This window comes from Lagopus muta, chromosome 13 (assembly GCF_023343835.1).
Source record: "Lagopus muta isolate bLagMut1 chromosome 13, bLagMut1 primary, whole genome shotgun sequence".
Taxonomy (NCBI): domain Eukaryota; kingdom Metazoa; phylum Chordata; class Aves; order Galliformes; family Phasianidae; genus Lagopus; species Lagopus muta.
Window position 1 is genome coordinate 3,391,811 of NC_064445.1, and position 27,768 is coordinate 3,419,578.

General features: G+C 41.2%; 1 protein-coding gene across 1 annotated transcript; it reads left to right on the plus strand.

The window, feature by feature from the left end:
* Positions 1-408: 408 nt before the first annotated feature.
* Positions 409-27,768, plus strand: STK26 (serine/threonine kinase 26). The gene is made up of 12 exons (XM_048959481.1): positions 409-674; positions 764-882; positions 15,171-15,401; positions 19,776-19,832; positions 21,436-21,544; positions 21,626-21,783; positions 23,173-23,358; positions 23,989-24,137; positions 24,796-24,889; positions 25,339-25,401; positions 25,491-25,627; positions 26,208-27,768. Exons 2-12 carry the CDS (start codon positions 841-843, stop codon positions 26,230-26,232), a joined length of 1,251 nt encoding a protein of 416 aa, XP_048815438.1. The 5' UTR covers positions 409-674; positions 764-840; the 3' UTR covers positions 26,233-27,768.

A 27,768-nucleotide genomic window follows, 5' to 3' on the forward strand; every position in this document is an offset into this window, starting at 1 on the left:
CAGAGAGGCTGGGATGCCCCATCCCTGGAGGAGTTCAAGGCCAGATTGGATGGGGCCCTGGGCAGCCTGGGCTGGTGTTAAATGTGGAGGTTGGTGGCCCTGCCTGTGGGGGGGTTGGAAATTCATGATCCTTGAGGCTCCTTCCAACCCTGGCCACTCTGTGATTCTGTGTTTGTGAGCACAGCGCTGGGTAGGACAGGGCCTGCAGGGGACAGGGTCCTGCCACAACGCGCCTGGGGGAGGGCAGAGCACCGTGACAGCTCCGCGGGGCCCCACAGCACGGCGAGCGGCCCCACCCGTCTCACACCGCGCTCGCGGCCCCGCCGCCGCCCGGCCGCTCCTCCCCGCCCGGCCCGGAGGCGGAGGCAGTGACGCCAAAGCCCGTGCGGCGGCGGCTCCGCCCCACAGGGCCGGAGCTGAGACGGAAGAAGCCGCCGCCGCACAGCAGCCTCCTCCTCCTCCTGCCGCCCGGGGCCCGACATGGCGCTCTGAGCCCGGCCGCGCAGAGAGCCGCCACCCGAGGGGCACCGAACAGCCGCCGTCCCCGCTTCGGGAGCGGGAAGGGGGGGCATGGGCAGGGCCGCCGTGAGGAGCCCGGCGGGCATGGCAGAGCGGCGCTAGGAGAGAGCGCTCCCCGCCCGCGTCGCGCAGCTCGGCCCCGCGGCCCCAGCGAGGTGAGTCGGCGGCGGGCGGGGCCGCGCGGGGAGGGAAGGAGGGAGCGCGGCCCGCGCTGAAGCCGCTCCCCGCCGCTTTGTCCTTCCAGGCCCCGCCGCCGCCGCCCAGCAGCAGGGAGGCCGAGAGGAGGGAGCAGCGGGCGGCGCCCGGCCGCCGCAGCCCGCCATGGCCCACTCGCCCGTGGCGGTGCAAGTGCCCGGCATGCAGGTGAGCTCCAAGCGGCGCCGGTCCCAAAATGGAGGCGGCGGGTTCGGCTCCGGCTCCGGAAGCGGCGCCGCGCGGAGGCCGACGTTGGGGCGCTGGGTCCGGGGGAGCGCGGGCGGAGCGGAGCGGGGCGGCCCGGGAACGGGGAGGCCTCGTAGGGCTTGGGGTGGGAGCGGGCCGGAGCCCCGGCGGTGCGGGAGGGGTCGGTCGGGCCCAGGGAGGAGCCGCGGTGCCTCGAACCTGCGGGTCGAGCGCCCTGCCCGCTTTGTTCGGGATGGGCCGCATCCCGGAGCGCAGAGGGGTTTCTGGTGAAAGGCAAAACGAAGCGAATCGCGGGGTGCGCTGGAAGTGGCGATATCGACCCGGGCCTGCAGAGCGGAGTCCTGCCTGCGGCATAGGCCTGGTGCTCGGGGAAAGGTGCGAGCCGATGTTTGTGCTGCATGCCGTTGGGAGCCGTCATCTGTCAGAAAATGCCTCCTCTCTTTGGCTGGAAGGGAGGCCCAGTGCCCTTCGTGTGCTTGTGGAGCTTGTTTGAACAAACAGACGTGCAATATGTGATTTTTTTCAGAGGAAGGCTGGGATACCTCTGACTCTTCATTCTTATTCTGCTGGAGAGCCTCGTGTGAGTTCGGGCAGAGATCTTTATCGCACAAAAAGGAGCTGAGCTCATTTCGGTGCTGTTTTCTGCCTGTCAGAGGCTGGCAGCTCCGTCAGCGTTTTTGGCTTTCTCTCAGCTTTTAGGATAGCCGTACCTGCCCCATAGCTGAAGGATTCTGGGGTTTCCTTAGTTCCAGTAACAGAGAAGCCTTTATGATACATCTGTGTGAGATACAAGGAGTTTAGGAGGTTTCAGAACAGAAGGTTAGAATTTCTCCCGGTCGGGTATCTTTCATGTTTTTTTGAGTGTAGATATGATGTATAAAGACCACTTCTGTACTGATTTGCATTGGTTGCAATGCTGAGGTTTGGTTTACCTTTTTCAATTCTAGTAACTTGAAGGCCTTCTGAAATCAGTTAAATTTTGGTCCTCCACTGACTTTCTGTTGATATAAGATGACATAAGCCACACTTTCTATCCTCTGTCTCCTGTCTTTGTATTTGGAAGACTTCTATTTCAGAATCCAAATTTATCAACTCCTTATTGTCATATCTACTTGATCTATTGCTGACCTATTTTCCATGTCTGCCTTGTCACCACCAAAGGACCTTGAGAATTATTTGAGATCCTGTTTTCTGTTGTTAAACCACTAACGTTTATGTAATAGTTTCTCTAGTGCTGTTAGCTTAACCCAAATCTCTTAACATATAGTATGTGTAAAATCCTTTTTCTCTATTTTTTTTTTTAACTGTTAGATACGTGCAGCTGTATAGAATTAAGAAATAGCTCCTTTTGATGACTTTTGATGAATGCTATTACCCAAGTCCCAACAATCTTACAATGCAAAGGAATTAGATTTGGTGAAAAATTACTCACCTTGCTCTTCCTTAAGAGGGACTGTAATATAGTATAAGAAAGCAAACAGAAAATCTTCTGGCTGAGGGTGGTAGTCTAAAGAATGAAGTTTACTTTTTCTCCTCCTTTTAATGCCTATTTGAACTGTTCATTCAAGATCATCCAAGTGATTACGAAAGCATCCCTGCATCTGCTCAGCGTTAAAATGAATGCGTGGTGACTGAAGAAGGAATAAACAGATTTGCCTGTGAAGGAGGAAGATCTAATAGTTGTATTAAAACTAGCACTGTGCAAAAGTGCATGTAATGTCAAGCTCCTTGTTTGTAGTCTGTGTTGAGGGAAGTGTTTGCACTGAATGTAACAGTTGAAACAGAATTTGATAGAGAATGTGTTACAGGTATGAATCCTTCAGTTCTACTGTAATCCTATGATTTCCATCCCAAACAAACAAATCAGACTCCAAAAAGACTTTGCCAGTTTATCAGTGAAGCATTACCAAAGCTCTTCTGATTGTTTTAAGATCTGTTATATGTTTTATATCTGAAAATACTGGAGGCCCCATAGAGTTGTTTTGGTCAACTTGAGCTCTGCCAGTGAGTAGTATGACAACAACAGCAGACCCAGAGGTAGTATTATCTGCTGCCCTTATGAATAGTTACAGAATTATGTGTTTATGCAGTGGTTGCATTCTGTTTAACCTGTCTTGTGTCCTTGACAAAACCAGATGTTATACCCAACAATTCATGCCTGTGCAAACAACTTCCTAAAGATGTTTTTTTCTCCTCATCACTTACTTGGATAGGCCCAGTTTGCACCAGTTGTATGATGTGAACTTGAATGATACTCAACACTGAAACTTCTAAGCCTGTTTAGTATGGGTGAAGAACTCAGTGAATGTATAAAATGAGTCAGGTGGAAGCTCTTATTCAGTTTTTGTGGTACAGAGGGTTGTGTTTGTTTAAATTATCAGGAAATGTAAAGTATGTCAGTTCAGATTGAGTCTTCTCATGGGCTCCTCATGTTATTGACAGCATCTTACACAGTACTCCAAAATTCATTAGTACAAATAAGTGACAGTTACCTTTCCTAAGGTTGGGCGGTGAGGGAACTTTGCTGTCAGCATCCTGAAATTTCAGGCTGGTCTAGTTTTCAGCAATGAAACTTCATAAATAATGAGTTCTTTATTTAAACTGGTACACTTTTCAACTTTTCCTATTCCAATTTGTTGTGCAAAATCCAAGTCTGAAATATTAACTCATGTTTGTGTTGATTCTGTTCTCATTTGTCTGTATGTGTTTCTGAAACCTGGTTTGTGGCTTTGTATTTCTGTGCCTCTGCTATTTACTCATCTAAATATTTTTTAACTTTTTGTTTTTCTTATGGCTTTGTTGGTATATCCAGTAGTCTTGATTGTAGCCACAAAGGTTAGTTAGACCTGATCTGCTCTTACTGGCATCCAGACTGTCCTGCAGTAAAAAGCGTAACTTCCTCTAAAAGCAGAGCAGCCAGGAGCACATGACCTGTCAGCCACTGTACTCTGATTCACAGCTGAAGGACTGCTTGATTAAATACTAACTTGAACGTGAAGGTGAGCTTTGCTCTCGGTGAACAGAACCAGCTGTAAAGCGCTGCTCAGCGCGCAGCCTGAGCCTGGCAGTTGGAGAGCCTCTCTCTGCGGGATGCTGTGAGGGGAGATCAGTTAACATCTAGTTATTAGGTGGGTGTAGGGAGATGAAAAGAGAAATCGCTTTTAGGTTTGGAAGTGATGGACTGAGATTTAATAAATAAATAAATGGGTGCCTTTGTAGAAATGCGCTCTCTGTGTGGTGCCCAAAGATAGTCTGGAGGTGTGTCAGGTTCCTAGCAAGCTTTCATCGCAGTTTTAGGAGTGTCTCTCAGTTGAGAGCAGACAGTTCATTACTGTCAGATACCTAAATGTTTAGAGGGTGTGCATTGGAGGAACTTCTTTGAGGGAAGATCTGTTCAAGGATCTGTGGATGCACCGCTGTCCTCAGAGCTGAGTTGCCTCAGTTCTGCAGTGGGTTTGTAAAGGCTTCACACTTCTATTATTTAGAAACATGACTTAACTAGAGAATAGTGGGATGTCCAGCTCTTGCAGGATGCTGTGGGACTTCCACAGTGCATACAAAAGAGGGGTTCCTTGTGATTGAGCTAGGGTGGGCTCTAGGGATTTGGTGATTAAGTCAAGGAACTGAAACTGGACGAAGGTATTTGAGCTTTGAGCCACAGTACAGTTAGGCTGCAGGAAGACAGCATTTTAAAACATAGGGAGAGCATGCCTGTTTGCTTCTTCAAGTGGATCACATGAAAACATTTGTGGAATTTAACGCTGCAGTTGTTTGCCTTGTTGTGCTTGCTGTACAAGCTGTATCATACCTAGTAGCAGTCTGCTAACTCAGCTCAGGCTTCATTAGCTGAGCTTGGTTCTTCCATCTCGTGCACTTTGATAAGTTATTCTGATGACAAAGAAAAGCAGAGCTCAGTCATTCTTAGATTGGCTTAGTATCGTCAAGGGAGGATAGAGCAAGCTTTGGAAAGTGTTTGCTACGTGGAAGCTGTGTAGGTATAACCAGCTGGAATCCAGCAGACGCTTTTATCAGTCTGAGAAGAAAAAATCTACAGCAGTCCTTTACTAGTAATTTTTGGGTGCAGATTTTACAGTTTTATACACTTGTTAAATGCACTGACCTGAAATTCAGCAAATCTGCTGAAGCTGCAGGGAACACAGAAGCCAGACTCGACTCTTCTCACCTTAATTGCTTTGCTCTTCTGCACCATCTGATACTATCACTTTTGAGCAGAGAATAATTTCCCTCTAAAGGTTTAAAAAAAAAAATGCCTAAAACCAGATGTTCAGCTTTAAAAATCCACTTAATAATTAATTTATTCTGTAGAGGTCATTTTATTGAATTCAGTATTGAAAAAGTTCACCTGAAAATGAAGACCTGTGACCCATACCCTGCAGGGCTTGTGGCAGTGCCCACTGCTCTCAGAGGTCTGTGATAACTGTGGCACACCATTAAGTCGTGACTAAACGTGCCTCTGCAGCAGTATTTGTAGTGTGAGACCTATGGAACAGCTTAGTAAAGGTTGGCACCTTATCTTCATTTTCTTTGTTTTCAGTGTCCTGAAAATAGGATTTCAAGTCTTCCCCAAAAGTGAAAGGATGAATTTAAAACCTGTTAGTGATTGTGTCACTGGTGATTAGTTTCAGGTTTAAGAGTGGGTCAAAAACTGGGAGAAGTGCTAAGAGGTGGTTTGTAAGGCTGAAAAACAGAGTTTAATAACTGCCAGTCACTTGGGGAGTTCATGGATGTTTTTTGAGGGGTTCGAGTAGGGGATAAATGGTATCAGGTTAGCTTTGAAACTGTTCTGTAACATGATTTTCTGGCATGCTGTAACTAGTGACTGTGTTGCTCTCTGCAGGAATAAACTGTTGGTGAAGTATTTATCAAGTCAGGACCCACTGATGCAAGTCCTGCTATTTCTTTCCAACTTACAACAATCATTGGCAATCAAATTCCTTCTCACCTGTCTCACCAGGTTTCTTGATGTTCTGAAGCTCTATTTAAAGAGCTGTCATTTGCAGTTTAGATTCATTAGTTCAGCAGTTCTCCTAGAAATCTGTTCTGCTGATTAGATGAGGATCGCTGAACACGATCCTTAGTTTCTGAAGGAGAAACGTAAATCTCGTGAGAAAGGTGCCCATCTGGTGGTACTAAAAACCATTCTGCCAGAGGGACTGCTACCCAAATAAATAGGACAGAAAGAACTCAATCAGTGAAGTTGTTAATAAAGGGTCTGACAAGGTAACTATCTTGCTGGTCTTGTTCTTCTTTTCATCTTGTGCATGTGTGTTTGCAGAGATACACTGTATATACTGAGCGTTGTTTAGGTCTGTAGCTGGGGAAAGATTTCAGCTTAGATCTTGCTTGATTACAGTTCTTCAAAGCTTCCCTTCGTAGCTGAGTGTTAGAAGTGTGAAGTGAAGTTTGTCTTGCCAAAAAATGTGAATTTGAATGGTCTTGGTGGAGGCAGTGTATCTGTAAAAGCCTTGTGCAATTACATATCTTGGGTCTGCATGAATTCTGTATGTGCTGATGAATGAGAACTGTTGGTTAACTGCAGGTTTCACACCTGAGCTGTGGGAATGTTGGGAGCCCAAGGTGACAGCTCTGGTGTCATGCACCAGGAGTCAAGAACCATCTGTTCCCTCAATGTTTGTATTTCCTCACCTTGTCTGCCTTTTGCAGGCTTTTCTTTCAACTGGGTGTATGTCCTGAATATTAGAATAATGTTGACTTGGAGGGGATGGAGGATTATCAGAGGGTATTTACTATCTGTGCTTTGCTAGACGTCGAGCTATATTTCAGTGCAGGCTTCTGCACTGGGAGCTGAATATAGAATACAGAAAAAAACCCATTCACCTTGGAATGACTAATAGCATTGTAAAGCGCAGAGCAAAAAAGGCTGAATTTCCACTGATGCAAATCGACCTGAAAGCGTGTAGAGAAATGTGGAGGGGCAAGGTGATCCCACAGCTCCAGTGCCAGCATTGGCAGAGCTGCTGCTGGGCAGAGGCTGGGTGTGGTGGTGCAGGCTGGCAGAGATCACTGCTGTTGATCTCTCACCTAGGAAGGCGTTATCTGGCAACCACTCACAGCAAGAACACTTTTACATTCCTGCTCAGCTTTATTCCAGCCTAGTTGGCAAGAAGAATCTGATTTTTCTTTTTTTAAGGTGTTTTTCTTCCTTCCCTACCCCTTCCCTCTGCATTTTATGTAACGAGTTGCTTTGCCGTGCTATGAGTGTGCTGCAGAATTGTTAAAAAGGAGTTCCCTGAAATGGCCAGGTTGGTTCTTGGTGGGGAAGGTTTCTTCCTTCCTTTGTAGCTCATTTGGGAGTTTTATTTCTGTCCTTTTCCCTGTGTGCTTCTTGTAGCTTCAGATCCACTGTGACTGATATGATCAAGGGCCTGTAATGAAGAGGAGGCCTGGAAGAGAGGGGTGGGAATGCAGGATTCTAGAAGACTGCCCTGTTTCTCCAAAGGGTCCCTTCCAGAACTGAAGGAATGGTGTCAGATCCCCTAACCGTGGGTTCCCATTTGGGGTTTATTGCAGCAGTGGATATTCCTGGAGAGTTATCCATGTGAAATAAAGTTATTGGCTTGCTCCTTACTCCCATGCAGTGTTCTGGAGCTATCCTTTTCCAGCCAGTGTTTTTTTCTGTCACATTTTGACTTTGTTTAGCCTGAAAAGAAGCAATGATTTTAGTAGAGAGATTGAACAAGGATACTTGTCTGTGTTTAACTTAAGGTTTTGTTGCTGCTTTCTGGTCTATGAACCAGCAAGTTTAAAAAGCTGGATTTTGTTGTTTGTTTTGTCCTATCTGGATTATAGCGTGAGTTTAATCTTATTTACAGGAGGAAAATCTGCATATCATGTTCTAACTTGCACAGAATGAATGCTGAAATGGCTTCTATGATAGAACAGCAAGGAGGCCTTTGAAGTTTGGGTAGCAATTGCAATTTAGTTGCCGATGCTAAACCTCTAAGCATTATAAAAATAGCACAAATGCCCAAATTATGTAATTTATTGCTGGTAGAGCTGTGACGTAGTTGTTCTTTAAATGGGTGTGGCAAAAATGGAAAAAAAAAATTGTTTGTGTACTGATAAGCAGGCTGCTGGCTGCAAGGAAGGGCATACGCTGCAAGGAGGCTGCAGCCCGTAAATGGTGCTTCTTCCGTGTTCCTACTAGATGTGGCTTTTGTAATCTCTCTGCAGATTAGGTTTTTCATAGCAGTTCATAGAATAGGAAGAGTGCAAATGTTCTTTTCCAGTGAGAAACTGGAGTAGTCTTCTAACTCTGATGTACAGGCAGTTCATTGAGGTGGCTTAATTATCCATTCAGCAGTCATTTGTCCTGCTCTGTTCAAAGGAGATTACGCTTGTTTGGAAAGAGCAGCTTGGTGAATTCCATAATAAAATACAGAATGGCATTTGAACACTTGGCGATCCAGGAATCTGTTGAATTCTGACTTGTGTCAGCATCGAAGCACACCAGACATCCTAGCTATAGAGTGTTGTCATTTGGGCCTTTTTATTGCAAATTACAGGGCAGATCTGGTCACGTAATTTGTGGCCCTCCTTCCCTTGCCAGGCCGTGCTCCTCACTGATGGAAGCAAATGAAGGACAGGCATCGGTGTGCAGTGGTTTGAGGATTTTTGTTTTTAAATGATACTGTGTGCTTAAAAGGTGTTTGTATATAGAATGAAAGTTAATTGGTACTCCGTTAACTGTAAGTTACACAGAACTTCTCTGGCACAAAGACTTCCTTTTTATGTCTTTCTTCTGTGCAGAATACGTAAACAATTGGGGTCAATTTATAATTGCCAGCATCAAAGGGCTCATCTGTAGTAGATGTACTGCTCCTCTTGCTTTTTGCTTATTTACCCTGTTCCCTAAGCTGCTTCATGCTGTGCTACTGAAGTGGGAGAATAGCTAAGAATATAGGAAGTTGGGTTGTTTCCTTTTTCAGCACAATATGCAACTGACAACATGGATCTGTCACAGGTCAGAGGGAGCTGGGGAATGAAGATGATTCTTCCCTTAAAAATCTGAGACTGGGCAAGAAGGAAAGCTGGTATTTAAAACTGGTAGTCATAAGAATTGTCAGGCAGCTGGCCTTACAGCCAGTGTGATGAGAACATGGTCCTGTGGGTTTCTGTTCGTTTTGCTTTTGTTTTACACTGATGTTTTCAGGCTCCAACTGAACACAGCAGTGAGTCTTGGCCTTGAGTTAAAGGAGGTGCATCATTAAGGGTGTAACAGAGTTTAGGTCCCCTTTAAGGACAGGAGAGCTCAAGTCTGGTTTTTGTTCCCTGTAGTGTAGAAAAGTTAGGTAATGTAAAGATTTGATACTTTGACAATAAAACAACTTGATTTTAAAGTCACTTTCTACTTCAGTGCTTACCATATGGTTCTGGTAAGTGTAATGAGGTGTCTGATATCTTGATGTTGGAGTCTTGGAAAGGGCTGCAGGGAGACATCAGAGTTGAATTCCCTACAGAAGTCACCGAGAAGGCAGAGTGCATACAAGATGGAGGAGAAAATGTTTGCAGGCTCCACCCTTACAGTGAATGTCTACAGGTTTTTCTTCCTGATTCTTTGTAAGTGATAATGGATTTGCACCTGTGCTTTCATTGCCTTCAAACTATTTTAGTATTATGTATATATATACACAAGCCTGTGGCACTGTGTGCATAACTTAGGTTGTAATATGCATTTAAGAGAAAATACGTGGGTGAAGAAGAGATCTAGAAATTAAAGTCTTTCTCTACCTGTTGTGGTTTTATTTTGTAAAGAAGTAAAATATTCCTGATGCAGGTGAAATATGGAAGTAAAATGTGGATAGAGAGATATATAATAGAATGTGTGTGGCCTATAATTTAGGTAATCTCTGAAGCTGCATGCAGATAATGCATGGAAAGAAGTTCAATTAAGGTGTTTTGGCACATCTGCTGAGTGAGACATTACTTCAAAATCCCATAACCTGTTGGTTTCACCAATCCTATTCCCACATATTTTCAATTTTCTTTTGCATCTAAATAGAACAGAAACTCACAGGTAACATTCCCTGAGAAAAGATAATATCTGTGAATAAATTGGTTACCTATGACTTCCATGTGCTCAACCCAGTGTTTTGTTAGTCAGGTAGATGCTGAGAATAGGTGAAGTGACTGGAAAGTCAGTAACATGATATTAAAAACTACATGTCTCTTATTCATTGCATTCTTAAGACAATAGGGTAACTTAGATTTAGCAGTGAATAGTGAAGTAGCAGGTATGATGCCTAGCTTATTTTATTGTCAGCTGTAATTCTGGGACTTAAGGGAAATGGTGCAGTGCACACTGGCTTCAGCAGCAAAGCTTGCATGTATTCTTCATCTGGCATGTAATGCTAATATGATTGCAGGGCTGCACAACAGATAAGACTCACTTTTTGTTTAAAGCTTTGCCCCAACAATCTTCTCCAGAAGCTTTCTCTAAGATGGCTCTTCTCCTTAAATTTCACCTTTGACTTCTAGCAGACTTAGAAAGGTCAGACTTTACTCTAGAAATTGTTCAAGGTATTTGAAATAATGCAGGTAATTCTAATGACAATGCCAAAGATACCACTACGTGTTAGGGCCACAGTGGAGGGGATACTTGGCAAATATGGTGGTAGGCACTCTAGTCTTCTCTCTTACTGAATCTTCTGAGCTAATTACTTTATCTTTTACATAATGTACACATAACTGTGTTTGAGCAATGGTTCCCAGTCTAGTTGAGCTATTCTGTAACACTCCTACAATTTTAAGGGAACTTCTACTCCAAATAAACAGTGTGAAATGCTTCAGCATCCACATAATGTTACACATCTTCTGATTCAGGTTTTAGAAATACTTCTGAGCTCATCAGTGTGAAAACACACACTATTACTGCTTAGAAGGAATCTAATGTGACTGCTGAATTACTTGCTCTGGGAAACCTTGAGGATCCTGGGTCTGAATTAGTTAGACTGATACTGAGCTAATGGCTTGCATCTAAGATACTTTACAACTAATGTTTTTCATCCATTTGTAAGAAGATTCATTAATGAATTTTGTTAAGAGCTACTGAGTACAAGAAGGTTCAGTTCTGTGAATTGTAGGCCTTGAATAAGATGTTATGTGGAGATTATCCTTTTCTGCCTGTTGTTCATTTGTCTTTCAGTATTGTAATGCAGCTTAATTACTAAAAAACTTACCATAATTTGATGCATATCATTAGAAGCCTGTATAATCTTGGAAGTCAGATCTGCAGCATGCTTTTACCTTTGTTTTAAAGGAGGAATGCAGAATTTGGAGAACAGGTATATGAAAGGGTCAGAGCGAGATAGGAAGGTGAGTCAGGCAGTCAGTCCTGTAGCTGAATCTAGCCAGGACATTGCCTTGCTGTGTTTAATAAAAAGAAAATGCTTATGTAAGCCATATTGGCAGAGTGCTTGATGGCAGCTATTGTGGGTATGCTGGCAGAAGTTGTTGGGCTGTAGAGGTTTTTATGTGGGGACTGCGAGCAGCAGGCTGGACAGTGGGGCCTCTTGAGATCCCCTGCTAGCCAAATTACAGTATGATTCTGGGACTGTGTATGTACACACACTAGCCTGTGAACCCAGACAGTAAGGGAATGGAGTTGGAAAGAAGGATAGGAGAGTTTTTGGTAAGCAGCAGTGTAGGTTGTGTAGTTGTGCTGCGCTGTTAAAATGGTGGACTTCCTGAGCTGGGCAGAGGGCTTGTGTTGTCATGCTGATAGCCGTGCTGTTACTCATGCTGGCTAGATTGAAGCTGGCATGTGTATATGCCTGAGCTTGTCATATTTGGTGCTGCTTCTGCCTGTGGGGGCAGGCTTAGGGCTGAAAGGAGCCAAGTCCTACAGATCTGTCCGCTTACAGGTGTTACCTTATCAGAGGTGATGGAGTCCATACGCTATTATACTGATACCATCTGTTGCCCAACAGACTTGACTCTCCATAGAAACCAATTAAAATAATAATGCACACAGTTACTCATGGGCAACTTTCGAAGCTTCTAAACCTCTTTCCTGTTCAGTGAAAGCACACACAGTAACAGTTTTGCTCTGTTAGGAGTGTTAGTAGTATTAGATTTCTAATTTTTGGCACATGAGGAGCTTAACTGAGTTGTCAGTTGCAGAATCTCACAGGTATATGTTGCTGATATATGTGCACACATTTTTTATTCACGTAATATATATCTCCATCTTTCTCTGTACTGAGAGGGAAAGAACAGGCATTGCTACATCTTTTTGTCTTCAATTAAAAAGTAGTTTTCTGTAGTTTTTTATGAGACAGAGGAATACTTTAGAACAGTAGCCAGAAAGACAAGGCAATTAAGAAAGGTAAAGGTAAGTCTGTTCCACAGTGCAGCTTTGTTCTAAGCCTGTGTTTTAAGTAATGTGAGCATTCTTAGTTTGAAGCCTTTCCAAGGGAAATTACCTCAATATTAGCCATGATTGTTCAGAAATTCTTGCCTTCATCCTGGAGTGTCCTACAGATACTTGTCAGCTTGGGTGAATAACAGAAGCTGTAAAGCTGACTTTGCTGGCAGTAAAAGGATTTGCTCAGAATAAAGACCTGCCTTTTTCCTTCAGTAATTCCACACCATTTGTTCACCTCTGCGCCTTTGTTCCGCTCTCCCATGGGTGTGCATGGAGTTGTGTGTGTCAGGATATCCAGCCGCGCTTCATCTCTCCCTGTAGTGCAGCACTCCCACATGATGGCATTAGGAATCGCTGGGAGTTAAAATAGCCTTAAAAGCTCTGATTCACCTGAAGTAGCTCGGGGGTGAGAGTTGAGGCCTGCCTTGTTGTTGGCTGTTAAGTGGGTGGGTAGGGTGGAATGGCGCATGCTTCTGCTGAGGAGTCCAGAGGAGTTTTCTTCTTGCATTTTGCTTGGGGAGAAACCTTAATAGCTGCTCTTTGAATTCATCCTGTGGCTCCTGTGAAGGTTGGATCAGTGACTGTGTCTGGGAGCACATTGCTTTTCTTTTATCTATGTGGAAGTGTTCAACAGGTTTTCTGTCAAATCCAGCAATAGGTACCAGGTAACTTGAATGGGAGTCGCAGGCTCTGAGATGTCTCAAAATAAAGCTGGTATTTCTGCAGCTGACTGCTTTAGGGTTAATAAAAAGTTTTGCCAGTCTTCTCTTTACACTTTCATGTCATCTTTTTCTGTAAATGAAGAACTACCCTTAATGCAATTGACACTGTAGTTCAGGAGTACATTAGTTCGCTAACTAAGTAATAGTTTTGAGGCCTACAGTTGCTTTCTTTCTCTTTATGTTTATTGTCGTATAATTATCCCAGATTTCAGGTCAAAATAGTTCTCATCATTCACTTTGTGTATTTGCTTATCTTTCAAGTCCTTCAGTAGATCTAGCAATATATTTGGGGGGGGGGGGGAGGGGGAGGAGGGAGGAACAATTTGATCATAGTTATTTTTCTGAAGGTATATTCTTGTGTATTTTTTTGGTTTTTAATGCATCAGAGCTCTTTGTGGGCAAAGGAGAAATTCCTAATTCCTCTTGCTTCAGTGGCTCTTCAACCCAGGCACGTTAGCGTTTCATATATTTGCAAGATCTAAAAATTCAGTTACTCAGATCAGCACAAATCTGCCATACTACTTAATATTCCCTCTTCTTTTGAGAGCACAAATGACAGCTTGGTGTGTATGAGCAGTGAATTGATTCCACTGAAAATCAACTTGACAGATGATGTGGTTAACTCTTAGCTAAATCTGCTCCCTGATTCGTCTCACCATACTGTGGAATAAGTTCTGATCCTGATAGAAGGAAGGGAGCAGTAAGGGGGCGATTAGGCCATGAAGTTGCTGCTTTACTCCAGTCAAAAAAGGAGCAATATTTTTGTTTTCCCAGTGAAGATTTTTGCACCCATTTTCAAGACGATGATGTTAAGATGTTTTGTGGAGTTCCATGTTGGTACTGGAGTATTCTGCTGTGCAGGGTAATCCATGCAGCAGATGCACAGTGGCTGCTTTTGCCAAAACTGTTGCTTCTGTCATGACAGTTCAGTTGGTCTGCTGGGTAAGCATGATGTGTAGGGATGTAGGAGAGACATCAGGCATCAGAATCAGAGGGCCTTTGGGCAGAGGTTTCTTGTTCATGGCAAGTTAACAACAGCAAAGCTGCTGCAAGTGTTAGACATCATCCTTCTCAAAATCCTGTTGTGTTTTTTTGTAATTGGTAATGTATTTAATTTCTGCAAAGCATGGGCTGTTCTGTTAACACATCTCCTTTGCCTCTTAAATTCCGCAAATTTCCTATGCTCTAAAGCTCAGTGTTCTTAAATTATAGTTCAAGTCGTCCATATCCATCAGAAATTGCTGCTGTGGCTTTTGGATACACAAGCAGCCATATGCTTTATCTTGAAAGAGAAATGAGACTTTGCTTCCTTTTTTTTTTCTTTTTCTCCTTCCTCTCTCTTCCCCCTCTTTGAATGAAGCTGAGAAGTGTTAAGATCTTGGTGTGGTGTCAGTGCTGATCATAGAGCAGTTAACCTTCAGAGTAAACCAGGTGTCCTCAGGAGTGCTGTACTGTCTGGTGCTGTGCTCCCCCACCCGATGCATGTCTGGGTGATGTCAGCTGGTTCTAATCAGTGCTTCAGTTTCATTTCTGCATCCATACGCCTTTGAACGTCTCTCAATCCCTTTTGCTGCCTTATGTGTGCACCATCTTAGCAGATCTCAGAAGCTCAGTGTGCTTGGGTGGAGGATTCTGCTAGTAGGCTCCAGGTGCTGCAGTCCTCTGGCAGCTCCCTCTGTGCTGCATTACCTGCAGTGCAGCTTTGTCTGCTCAAGGCTGTTGGCCTTGTAGGACAGCCCAGCCTCATTCACATGGGTAACGATGATGGTGCTTCCGTGCCAGTAATTGCATTCTGCAGACTTCTGAATTGCCACACAGGCAGGATTAATATTAACAGCTCTGTTCTTTCCTTTAAAAGCGTTATGTGGGAAATGAGATTTGTACCTGATGCTTTCCTTGGTGAGACTCATTTGCCTTTGACATAATTGCATAATATACGTTCTGTAACTAATAGCTGGATTAGAAGTTAGTGTATGGGAAATAAATTCATCTGATACGAGCCCTCTAATGATGATAAATCTGGATGATGTGTTTCTTGGGAAGTAATGAGGGCTAATAACTTGGAAGTAAATTAAGATAGCTCATATCTTTTTTAATTTTTTTTTAAACTCTTTCTCTAGAATCACAGAGCAGACCCAGAAGAATTATTCACAAAACTGGAACGCATTGGGAAAGGCTCCTTTGGTGAAGTCTTTAAAGGAATTGATAATCGGACACAGCAAGTGGTTGCTATAAAAATCATAGACCTCGAGGAAGCAGAAGATGAAATAGAAGATATACAGCAAGAGATAACTGTTTTAAGTCAGTGTGACAGTCCTTATGTAACGAAATACTATGGATCATATTTAAAGGTAATGTATGGTACTGCACAAATATTGACTAGCAATGTGTCAGCCCGTTTTGAATGATGCAAAGGAAAAATTCTAAAACTGAGGGGATGTTACCACATCAACTTGACTTTAGTTTTTCCCTTTGAATGCTGTTGACTTGGTTCTGCTTCTTTTGCTGCGTGCTCCTTAAGGCTCAGATTTTCACAAAATGGCTACAAAGGGAGCGGAGCTGACAGAAGATTCCTATTGCTTTTATAAAATTACATGGAGAAAGAGGTTTTCTCTCCTTTCTTTCCTCGCAACTTCTAGTGCAACTTTGTGCCTTTTTGGAGAAGGAAAAATATGTTTCCATAGCTAGGCTAACAAAGAAGAAAAACCTTCCTTTGATATGGAAGGAAACACTGTGTGCTGTGGAGATGTTTGTAATTATGCATTATAGTAGGCCTGAAACAAAGTGGAACTGACAAGAGTACAAAGTGGTTATATAACTCTGAAGTGTTATCTGAGGCATAATTTAAGAAACAAGCTTAACAAAAAAGCGAACATCAACACACACAGCAATGCACAACCCTACAGAAATAAAAATTGGAAGTATATAAATGTATAGCACTGACAGAATGGCTGGATATAACTTTCAGCTCCTGGTTAGGGTTTTCTTTAAAAATTCCTGGCAAATGCAAGAGTGTGTTAATTCTGCATTACTTTCCTTACTGCTGTTTGGGTACTTCTCATTTTTGGTGTATTCTGAAAGATTAATGCTGGTCTCTGATTTTTCTTACCTCTCCTATTTTGGGGAAAGCTGCTGTGGGTGAAGAGATGTTTGTGAAATTTTGTTTATTTTCCCTTTAGAAACTTCCCTTAAAAAAATCACAGGAATGTTTTTCATCCCAGGCGACCGTGGCAGTTAATTGTATTGCTTGCTCTTCCCTGCCTAATTAGTATCTTAGGCTGGATTTATCCTTGATTGCTAGGACTAGGTCTTTCAGCTTGAGGTTCCTCAGGGGGAACAGTGTATTGGCTTCATTAGAAGTATCCAAAGAATCTTTTATGCTGGCTCTAATTTTGGTAATAAGAGGCATTTTGACAGTACTGTCTGTCTATTCTTAAAAGTAGAAACTAAGGTTGCTATAGCTTCTGACTTTTTATTAGCTGTAATTCTGAGAATGGCTGTTGGCCTTAGTATTCAGCTGTTCTTTCGTTCTGCATATTCTTTAGACTTCTTCTGGAAACAGTGAAGTATGTATGGTTTTGTACAAAATGACTTTATAATTAAAGGTTAGAGAACGTTTGAGGCTAGGTCCTGAAAATTAAGACACATTATTTCATAGAAAGCAGAGTCCTGGGCTGATGAGGGTAATAGCAGTTCTCAGTGGATCTCACTGGTGCCAAGATCATGTCAAAAGTGATCAAATGGGCTTATGGTTTTATACATAAAGGTTATTGAAAATAGCTCCTATAAGCTGTTCAAAGATAGGGCAAAAAGGGCACAGGTGTATTTCAATATTTAAAAGTAACCAAGTTTATTGAACTTTGAACAGGGAGATGGTTACTGCCATCAAGTCCCAGTCAGCTTCAGCTCTTCTCCTTTGTAAGAAAGCACATTTGATAATTGAATGTTACAATGAAAACATTAAGGTGTGTTAACTGTGAGGATTCTCTAACTGTTCAGGTTTTCAGGTGAGGTTTTTTCTCTGTGTACAGTCTATTTTAAGTATTCTGGAGCTTTACACTGTGCTTAGTTTCTTGCTTGTCAGGATGCAGAGCCAGCATTGTGACTAACAGGAATGGAGTGACCCAGTCCCAGGGGCCCTGTGACTTACCAGCAACACGCAGGATCTTCCCAGTGCTCCTCCTGCTAAGAAGAAACTGAGCAGGAGAAGGAAAGAGTGTCTTTATCTCAATTACTTGACTTACTAATTTGTAACCTAGTCAGCTCAACTGATGCCATATAAGATACTCTTATATTCTGCAGCCTAGCTGCTCTTTAGCTACAGCTTCATGTTTGACTTGTAAATGTGGTTTTAAAAATACGGACAGCCCCTAAATATTTTCACCTAACAATGTAGTGTTACTTGTCTGTTAGTAGATATTTTAAAAACACTACTGATGCAAGATAAGGTCTACTTCCTTACCACTGAGATAAAACTGATGTGGATTTCCCATTGTTGTGAAACAAAAAGGTGCAAAATTCCCCAATGATGAAGACATGGGATACCTTTGTATCTTGAACTTCGGAGCTCAAGTGGGAATTTACTGTTGAATAAATCTGAAATCTTTGCTAGTCTTAATCATTTTTTCCCTTAAATTTGGATGTCTTGCAAGACCTAAGCATTGGTAGGTGCTACACAAACATGTAGTTAATACATTATGAATACATTTATGTTGGGTAGGAAAGGGTTTTGCCTTTTATATCGCATCTTTTGCTGTTATGTGTGGAGTTGTGCAAGGTTGCAGCTGTTTCAATGAGCTTTTGTAGATGCAAGATAACTTCAATCCTTATATGGATGTTTGTAGACATTCCGGTCTGTGGTAGGTGAGCATGTAAACTTGTCATCCAGCACTGCACTTTGATTGCAGTTAACATCATACCTCACTAAATAAAACATGGATTGTGGAAAGTACCCTTCAAAATGATAGTGTGTAGCAGTGTAAGATATGCTAAAGTGCTGGAATGCTGTCCTCGTGTCAGTCTTACTGCCTTATTGGCTTATCCAGGAGAGAGATTAAAGTTACTGAGAGTTACTCCAGTTCTGGTGTGTTCTAGTTATGCCAGTTTGTGAAGCTGTAAAATATGTGAGCTGTATTTTCTGTCTGATCCCATAGAGAGTGATCATCTCTGGGTGACTAAAACATGTGGATTGTTTTCCTTATTTGTGCCATGTAGCCTTTGGGCTAGGGAATTAATTATCCATCCTGTAACTTGTAACTACTAAACACACCTGGGCTGCTTTTATTTTTCGATTCTGCTTTTAAAACAAGCCTGAAGTTGTTCTCAGCTTTTCAGATTTTAGTGTGGAAAATTCCTATAGTAACATGCAGTGTATTCCAGCAGAACTGTACAGCACTTAGTGCAGCAAAGCTTTGAGGCCATCTGAAGATATTGTTTGTTCTACATTGTCTATTTATACATGGTTGACCTAAAATAGCTAGGAAAAAGGTTGTACATGCTTGGCTAGAAAATATCCCCACCCGATTACGCTGGATAGCAGCTTTTTCTTTGAGACATTATTTCAGAAACACAGTACTTATTCATTTCCACCTTACACCGTTTTCAAGCAATGGTCAAATGCTCCAAACACGTCTGGTAACCACAATGTTTGCCTTAAGCTGGAGCTCCTTGCAGGTCTTCTCCACTGACAAAGTTGGGCTTTATAAAAACTGCTAAAATTAGCCAGCCCTTCCCTGCTGATCTCATAATATTGGAATAGACTCTCATAAATTGCATGTTTCTTAAATTTAGTATAAATCTAACAGAGTGTGCCTTGTTAGCATAATTGGATGTGGTACTTCCAGAAACTGCACCTTTATTTGCTTGTTGTTCCCTTTAGGTTTCTATCACTAGTCAGGAAATTGGATAGGTCAGAGTACAATGTAGAATGCAAGAGGCTTTAAAAAGGACTTCTGCTATCAGCTTGTGCTTTGCTGTAAGAAACTAGTGCTAGTAAATACTTCCTACTTAGAAAGTGTGCATGGTACTTGGGCTGCATTAGTATTTCTGATAGCTGTGTTTTTCAAATAAGTGTTTTTATTCCAATAATTTCTTAAGCGTTAACCTATGGGTTACTGTTCTAGATTTGTTTCTGAAATGCGAGGGGATTTTGGTGAGCAGTTGGGAAAAGTTGCCAGTTTTGAAACACACTCTATGGATCTTGTACCAAATCTTTCCATTTCTGTTTATGTGAATCTGCCACTCCTTGCAGTTGCTCACGAAGGACAGAAGCAGCATCTAGAAAACCCTTGTTGGAAGAACTTGAATTCTAGTACTGTAGCTGAGATATCTCAACAAAGAAAGCACAGTAACTCCCAGGGGTAAAGATTCAAGCAGCATGGCATGAAGAACAGAAGGGAACACAGGACTTTGAAGTATTGCTTAAAATTCAAAACAGAGAAAGAAAAACCCTGTGAAGTCTAAGATAATTAGATAAAAAGTATAACTTAGGGGAAATGTGTTGTTCTTACCATTGACCTTTTAGTGGTTGGTTTGGAATGTCTGATGTAAAGACTTCAGAAACACGAGCGTTCTTGTAGGGTTTGGGTCTTGCCCAGGAGCTGTAACTTGGTGATTCGTGGGGCTCTGACTGTGTTCTCCTAACAGCTGGCAGGTTCTCCACTGAAGTACATTTTCTTTTTTTAATGGTACCCTTGGACTTCTAACATCTCCCATTTCTTCTGTAGGGCACAAAACTATGGATAATAATGGAATACTTGGGTGGAGGGTCAGCTTTGGATCTTGTAAGTATATGATTATTTGCATCTAAGTCCTAGTAAAACCTATGTGGTTGTGTGTATTTCCTTTGTCATTCCTCCTTTGTCAGCCCAGATTTCACTGTCATATCAGCACTATGTTGCAATGCTTCAAGAAGTGTTAACTTGTATAATAGTTCTGTCACATGTTGTTGCCTTGAGTTGATGCTGATTTTCTTGGCTGTTTGTTGCTCCTCTTGGTTGTTTGTAAGCATGAGGAAACTTTCATTCTCAGTCAAATGCAAGGTGGTGGTTTTCTTTCTTTGTATAGAAGTTTGCCACGTGAGGAGGAGGAACTTGTGGGAGGGTGGGGGTGTTTCTGTAGGCCCCACCACCAGGTTATTCCTTACACTTGCATACAAAATATTTCTGTTAGGATAGGATCTCAGGAACGTATGTCACCACCGAGTGCAGTTAAAATTAACTGGTTAAAAGGTGTTTAGTTTTCCACTTTGAGAAATCCCGGTTGAAAATGAAAGTGCCTTTTATTTCAGATAGTGGAGCATTCATGAAGGATGTAGCTTAGTGCAGGAGCACAGTTCACTGTATGTGGATGTGGTTTCCCCATATTTTCAGTCCAGCTCTACCTCAGCTGTAAAGCTATGAGACCCACCCTTTCCTGCAAGATAATACAACGCCTTCTTTGTGTGATCTGAAGGAGAAGTGTCATGTCTGCAGTATTACAGGATAGTGCTAATCATACGTTTGCTACCAGTGGTTCTGTCTGCAAGGGTCTGTGTATGTGCTTAGCCTCACAAGTCCATTTCAACTTCATGAAATTACATCATATCAGCTTTATTCTGGGAATGCAAAAGCAGAGGAATTGTGAGTAGCATGTCACAGCTTGTAGCTTTGGAGTTTGGTCGTCTTGAGAAAGAAGCTGAAAGAATTTGTTCTTTAACATTTATACATAGTTTGTAGGCTCTTTTGGACTGTCAGAAAATAATGAAGTAGTGTGGGGTTTTTAGTAGTGTTCAGTGGTTTTAGTGTTCTAAAGGGCAACTTAATTTTTTGTTTCCTTTATTTAACCTCCACTTTTCATGATTTTGTTGTTCTCCATTTCATTGCTGTGAGTTTTTTGTGTGTTGTTCAAATAGCAGAATCACGCATCTTAATTGTTCTTCTTTATGTGCATAGCTTTCTGATGTGCAAAGCTTTGACAGTTGTGCATTATGTTCATAATGCAAAAGCAAGCATAGAATCAAAAATATTGGAACAACTTAAGAAAAAAAAAGTTTTATTTTGAATTAAACAGAGTTTCTTAATGTTTTAAATGCAGTATTGGGTCTGCTGTGTTTGATAAGAATGTAAAACTTGTTGGGAAATTCTAGCTTTCCATGTGTATTGCATGCTGAGGGGAGTGTGAACTGTATGGAAAAGTAACAGAATTTGTAATGTATCATCAGCAGAGGAGATGTGCAGATGATTATTCTAATGGCATCTTTTTCTGGTGGAATAGTAAGCTACTTAATTGAATCTTCACTTTATGAAGCCCTTTAAATTAAAAATGTTTCAAGTTTGATTTATTTAAATCAATAATAAGGCAGAAATTAGATGTGGCTAACATTATTTTACTGTGTTTTCTCTAAAGCTTCGTGCTGGGCCTTTTGATGAGTTCCAGATAGCTACTATGCTAAAGGAAATCCTGAAAGGTCTTGACTACCTGCACTCAGAGAAGAAGATTCACAGGGATATAAAAGGTTCACTTAAATGCATCTTTTTAAAGTCCTTAAAAGTAAGTAGAGCAGCATTCTGACTTACATATTATTTCCTGTTGGCAGCTGCCAATGTCTTGTTATCAGAGCAAGGGGACGTTAAGCTTGCTGATTTTGGAGTTGCTGGGCAGTTGACAGACACGCAAATTAAGAGGAATACCTTTGTTGGAACCCCGTTTTGGATGGCCCCTGAAGTGATCCAGCAGTCAGCATATGATTCCAAAGTAAGTATGGGTGTAAAGCACCTCTTCTCTCTATCTGCTGACCTAACATAAATGGCTTTGTATTTTTGTCTTTCTAATTCTGTCAGTACTGGAAGGAAAAATGATAAGAAGGAGGGATAGTCCTATTTCTTTTGTGTGTATGCCCATCAGATGCTTTAGGGCATGGTAGTGAAATGGCAGTGTATTTTAGTGCTGATACTCTGTTTATGTGCATCCAGAAAGCTAAACCTCCTGGTATGTACAAAGTAACTTGTAAGTCTGTAACTGCACTTTTGATGGGCCCTAATAAAAAACCTGTGGAGTATTTGAGATGTTGTAAAGATCCACAGAGATCTTTCCCATAGTCACATTTGAAGGAATTTGTTTACATGTGAGGGATGACAGTAAGGAATTTGTACATTCAGCTGTAATTTTCATGTATAGGGTTTCAGCTTTACAACTGCATTACTCGTTCTGTGGCATTTTGGGAAAGCATTCTACCTTGTTTTAAAAATAGGTTCTCCAGTCCAAGTTAAAATAATTCATCTCCTGGTTTTCCTGTATCAGCTGTGCCACCCTTTCATTTACATTCTGCACAACCTAATCCCCTGCTTTCCTTGTCTCCTCAGTACTGCTATAAGAACAGTACTCTTTCCCCTTTCTTTCCAGGCCTTTGGATTCAACAGATGAAGGGTTCTGGACAGGACACACTGATTTCTAGTCTACAGTTGTTTGTTTGTTACTGAAATATCATAACTATGAGCTACTTTAATTCTTCAGTATTAAATAGAGATATTTAGGTAGTTCTTCTAAATAGGAAAGGAATATTGTAGAAATGCAACTTGTAACCCCAAGCTGCCCATATAATGAAGTGTTACAACTTTGCCATGTGTAGTCAAATCATTCCTAGGCAGTTTGTAATGAGAAATGCTTATAGTGATTTTAATGGCTCTTGTAACTCATCTGAAAACAGTGCAGAGAATGTGTATTTCACTTGGGAGAAGTCTCTAAGTTGAAAGGAGATTTCATAGTTTGTAAGACATTAATGAAATTGTCTTTTAGGTACAATCAGTATCTCTTCGTGATTCTTCAGGAACTCGTGCTTCCAACTTGATGTTTCAGGTCTAACTGGAGCTGTTGGTAGTTTTCTAGCTAAATTCATAAGGCTGTTAGGGAAGAAGGCAGCAGTGCAAGAATATTATGTTGTATTCATTAGTCAAAGTTATTAAAGCCTGATTAAATTGCTTATGTCTTCAGGAATAATAGCCTCAGGGTATAAAAAACAATCCTTGTGCATTATCTAATGAGACTAAAATTAATTCTACTATATAGATGCAGATTTCAGTTAGTAAATACGTTGCTATGATGGCATTCAACTTTGTACTGAAAGTTATTTTTTCCATTTCACAGGCTGACATCTGGTCATTGGGAATCACTGCTATTGAATTAGCCAAAGGGGAGCCACCCAACTCTGATATGCATCCAATGAGAGTTCTGTTTCTCATTCCAAAAAACAATCCTCCAACTTTATTAGGAGAATTCAGTAAACCTTTTAAAGAATTCATTGATGCGTGTCTGAATAAGGATCCAACATTTGTGAGTAGATAAGTGTGTGTGTATGTTTGTAATGTGTGTAGAGATGCTCATGTCTCTTTTTTTAATGCATTCTTGTCAAGTATTTTGCTGATGTAGTGCATCAGAGTTGACTAAAATAGTTCAAGAGACTAATTTTGACTGCAAATAGCAACAGTGCTTTTTAGTAGTTCTCTCCACCCCAGCCTCTTCTGTTTAAAGTAATGGAGGGAGGAGGAATGGCAAAGGAAGTGATGGCAGAGGCAGCTTCCCAAGATGCATGCAGAGCTAAGATAATGTCAGAAGAGAACCTAAGAGGAATCCTAGATCTCTTCCCTGGTAGAACTTTTGTTTTCTGTCTGAATTCTGCTTACAAGGAAATGCATTGGAGAAACTTGATTAGTCATTTTCCTGGGTGTGTACTTTCTAGCATAGGAGGGTAAGCAATATAGTCTGTATGACTTGGTCATATTTTTAGAGTGCTTGTAAATGTGGATTACTGGCTTTTTTTGACTTCCTGTTTCTACTGATTTCCTGATGCTGTATGTGTTAGAATGGGGAGTCTGTTGTTGTACCAAATCTTCCCTGCTAGCATTTAAAGTCATAAAATGCTAGCATAGCAGTAAATATTCCAGTGTTCTGGTTTTTTCACAGCGCCCTACAGCAAAAGAACTCCTGAAGCACAAATTCATTATGAAAAATGCCAAGAAGACTTCATATCTGACAGAGCTAATTGATAGGTTTAAGAGATGGAAAGCAGAGGGACATAGTAGTGATGAAAGTGATTCCGATGGTTCCGATTCGTAAGTTAATTTTCACCATTTAGTCTGTCTAGCTTTGTTCTCTGTGTTTTGCATTGGCTTCTTTAAGGAAAACTGTTTGAATCTAAGGGCTAATGCTTAAGTCAAGCTATGTGCTTGTTCTCTAAACTTTTTTTAACCTCTGAACTCATTTTCAGTTCTGCTTAAGCGCTGTGTGTTTCCTACTCTGAGGCTAGCGGTTATACAGAAAGTACTGCGTCACAACTGGAGGTGTTGTTTGCACAGTGTGGGTAGAACAACGTACCTTCTGCAAGTCTTTGGTTTTTCTGGATATCAGATAACTGTTTTAGGTGGGATGCCATTGGAGAAGGGAGGTCCTAGAGGTAGACAGCATCTTATGTTTGCTTTGATGGTATTTCAGCTTGGTCTCTGAGATAGCGTTTCCTAAGTTTTAAATACATGCTTTTTTTCTTATTTTAAGACATAGAAGTAATCCTTATAGATGTGTTCTAGTCTGGTCTAGTATTAAATGAGGAGGTTGGTGGCCCTGCATGTGGCAGGGGGGTTGGAGATTCACGATCCTTGAGGTCCCTTCCAACCCTGGCCATTCTGTGGTTCTGTGTTATGTATTTGGGTTACCTATGGCTGCTTAGCATTATGTTGTGACTGGCGTTGTGTACATCGTATCCTTTTCCTTCAGGGAGTCAAGTAACAAGGAGAACAACTCTCATCCTGAGTGGAGCTTTACTACAGTTAGGAAGAAACCAGATGCAAAGAAGCTGCAGAACGGGACGGTATGTAGTCTGAGTTCTGCTAAGGAATGGCCTTGTAGCCATCATAAGGAAGGTAGTGTTAAAACTTTGTAACTGTACGGTTTTTCATAAGAATTGTCAGCCTTTTTGCACCTCAACAGATAATGCTTGTTACTGATGTATCCTTTAACTTTGTCAGCCTTAACTCCAAGAGATATCACATACTAATAGATCTGTATCTATTCATGGAGATATGATTCTTTTGAACTTTGATATAATATTAGAGAAAGCACATTGAGCTGTCACAATGTATTGCGTGCCATCAGGCTTCTCTTTGCACATCACGTAGTGCTTGATGTCCTGCAGCCTGTTTTGAGATGTACTGTAAGGGCTGTGTTGAATTCATAGGAAGTTCTAAAATCGCACGGTGTGTTAAATGCAGCTTATAGACTGCATGGGAACATACTGATATCCTTTTTTGTTAATTCTAGGATCAGGACCTTGTTAAAACCTTGAGTTGTTTAACTATGATAATCACTCCTGTCTTTGCTGAGGTAAGTTTTCCTTTCAGATTAGCTTTTGAATTAATTGTCTGAGTGTTCCTGAATTCTGTAAGCTTTATCTCATTTGTTCTGCTACTCAGCTCAAACAGCAGGACACAAATAATGCTAGCAGAAAGAAAGCAATTGAGGAACTTGAAAAAAGCATCAACATGGCAGAAGCAACATGTCCAGGGATCACAGATAAGATGGTGAAGAAACTTATGGAGAAATTTCAGAAGTAAGTTAGTATTGCATGCGTTGTGTGCTGGGGGAAGCACTTCCATTTGGGAAAAGCTGTGTGATTTTGAGCACTTTGTGCGTTAGGGAGATTTGAGTACAGTTCTTTGATAAGTGGAAGATCTGCTACACATAGGGCTCAGCTTTTAGCTTCCTTGTTCATACAGAACACTTCTGGTTATTGAAACAAAAGCTAATAAGAAACGGTGACTTTTTCTGCTGTTAGCACTGCAGTTTTATTGGAGCTGTTACACTTTGTTCCCTTCAGTTTAGCCTGCAGTTATATCTTAAGCACGTTCATAGCAAGTAAGTCAAGGAGTCTCCTTTTCCATTATCTTTCTAGGGAATGTTTTCTGGATGCATAGTCTGGTGTGTATTTTCTTGTTTGTTTTTGTTTGTTTGTTTGTTTTTAGGATGAGGTGTGATAGTTGATGTAGTAGATGATAGTTTCTTGTTTGTTTGTTTGTTTTTAGGATGAGGTGAAGGCACTTCCCAGTTTAAGGCTGCACAGGTAGTTACTTGCTGTTTGCCACACCAAAATATAGTAATTAACACTCTTCCTTGCATTTTCATACCTGTAGATTTTCTGTTAATGACTCATCCTAAGAAACTTCACATAATTGACTGCTGTTTCGTATGGACCCAGTGAAACCCACCAAAACTACTTCAAGCTTGGCAGTGCTTAGCTCATGAGCTCCTTGTGCCTTTTGGATCTTTGCAACATATTGATGGTGATTTGAGGATTTGAAAGAACCTACTCAACTATTTTGTGGCAGTGCACATGGTTTTATATTTTCAGGAAATTATTTTGTAAAGAACAACTTTTAATATTGTAGTTTCACCTGTTTAATCTGATAAAAGTTGAGGTGCAGTTTTGCTTTTAGAAATAACCATTACTTTAGTTAATAGGAAGTGCGAGTACAGTATGTTTTGATGCTGTTTTGTTCCTGTGCACAGGGATGTACAGGTCTTTTGTATTCATGAGTTAAACTTTTGTAAATCACTAACAAGCTTCAGAGAAAATAGCTTTTTCACGAGCGTGTTCAAAACGTAGTGGCAAGGTTATTGCTGTAGCACCTGCTTCAACCAGCATATAGTTATCGTGCCCTGGGAAACAAACCTGCAACAGTATCTACAACGATTCTAAATTGGTACAGTATTTTAGGCAGCTCTATGATTAAATACATTTGAGAGCAATATGTCAATAGTTTGCAGGTGATATGTAGCAACAGGACTGTCCTGATGTACAGTGTGTGTATTACCTTTAGAGCAAGTAGGAACTCGATCTTACATCGTCATGGAAGGAAAATTAAAGCAATACAGTTGAGGGGGTGGGGCTTTTGGCAATAATGGACGGAACCTGAAGTCCAATTTAATTTAATGTTTCTCCTCTGACTACAAGTACCTGGGTGGAAGGGAGCCAGAGAAGCCGAGCGTCGCATGACCGTACCTCACGAGCAGGTATAAGCGTAACACCAGCGTTCTTTGTGGTGGTGTTGTTTCTCCTGTAAGATATTTATACACGTTTTTGTTCTTAAATACATTAAATACATCGACATAATTTGTTTATAATTTTCTGGAAGTGTATTTTAAATATGTATTTACCAGTTAATATGCAAAGAGCTGAGTTATAGATATTCTTTCACACACAGGTAGTACTGTGCAGTACGGAGTGATTTTTTTCATAAAAAGTAGGTAAGACTATAAAGTTGCTTTCAGTTATATATTTATGGTACTGCTAGATGGGTAATCTCTTCTGTTTTGTTTTGGTTTTGTTCTTTTTTTTCCTTCTTTTTCAACCCAGTATGTATATTATGCTGAAGTTTTGAACTGGGATTGTTTTTCAGTACTTAGCTGTGCAACTGTTGGTGTAAATTTATTTTTTGATAAAGGCTGGGTGTGTTTATTTTATGGTTCAGACCTGCACATTTTGTTTTTGCACAAAAGTCATTTTAAAGAATCTGAAATATATCTGCCAAATATTGAAAAAGTAATGGTGTGCAAGTAAATACTGCATTTTTAGTCAAATGTTGCCATTACATCGTTTTTATATAAAGGACACTTGTGAGAGATGGTGGTTAGATATGCCAAGGACAATTATTTTCAATGGTGCCTACACTGTATAAAAAAAAAAAGAAGAAA

Excerpts from the sequence above, each read along its gene's own strand:
- STK26 (XM_048959481.1), top strand. The coding sequence starts at position 841 with ATGGCCCACTCGCCCGTGGCGGTGCAAGTGCCCGGCATGCAG. Across the intron at positions 19,833-21,435 it reads GAGGGTCAGCTTTGGATCTT|CTTCGTGCTGGGCCTTTTGA; the intron begins GTAAGTATATGA and ends TTTTCTCTAAAG. Across the intron at positions 25,402-25,490 it reads TCACTCCTGTCTTTGCTGAG|CTCAAACAGCAGGACACAAA; the intron begins GTAAGTTTTCCT and ends TCTGCTACTCAG.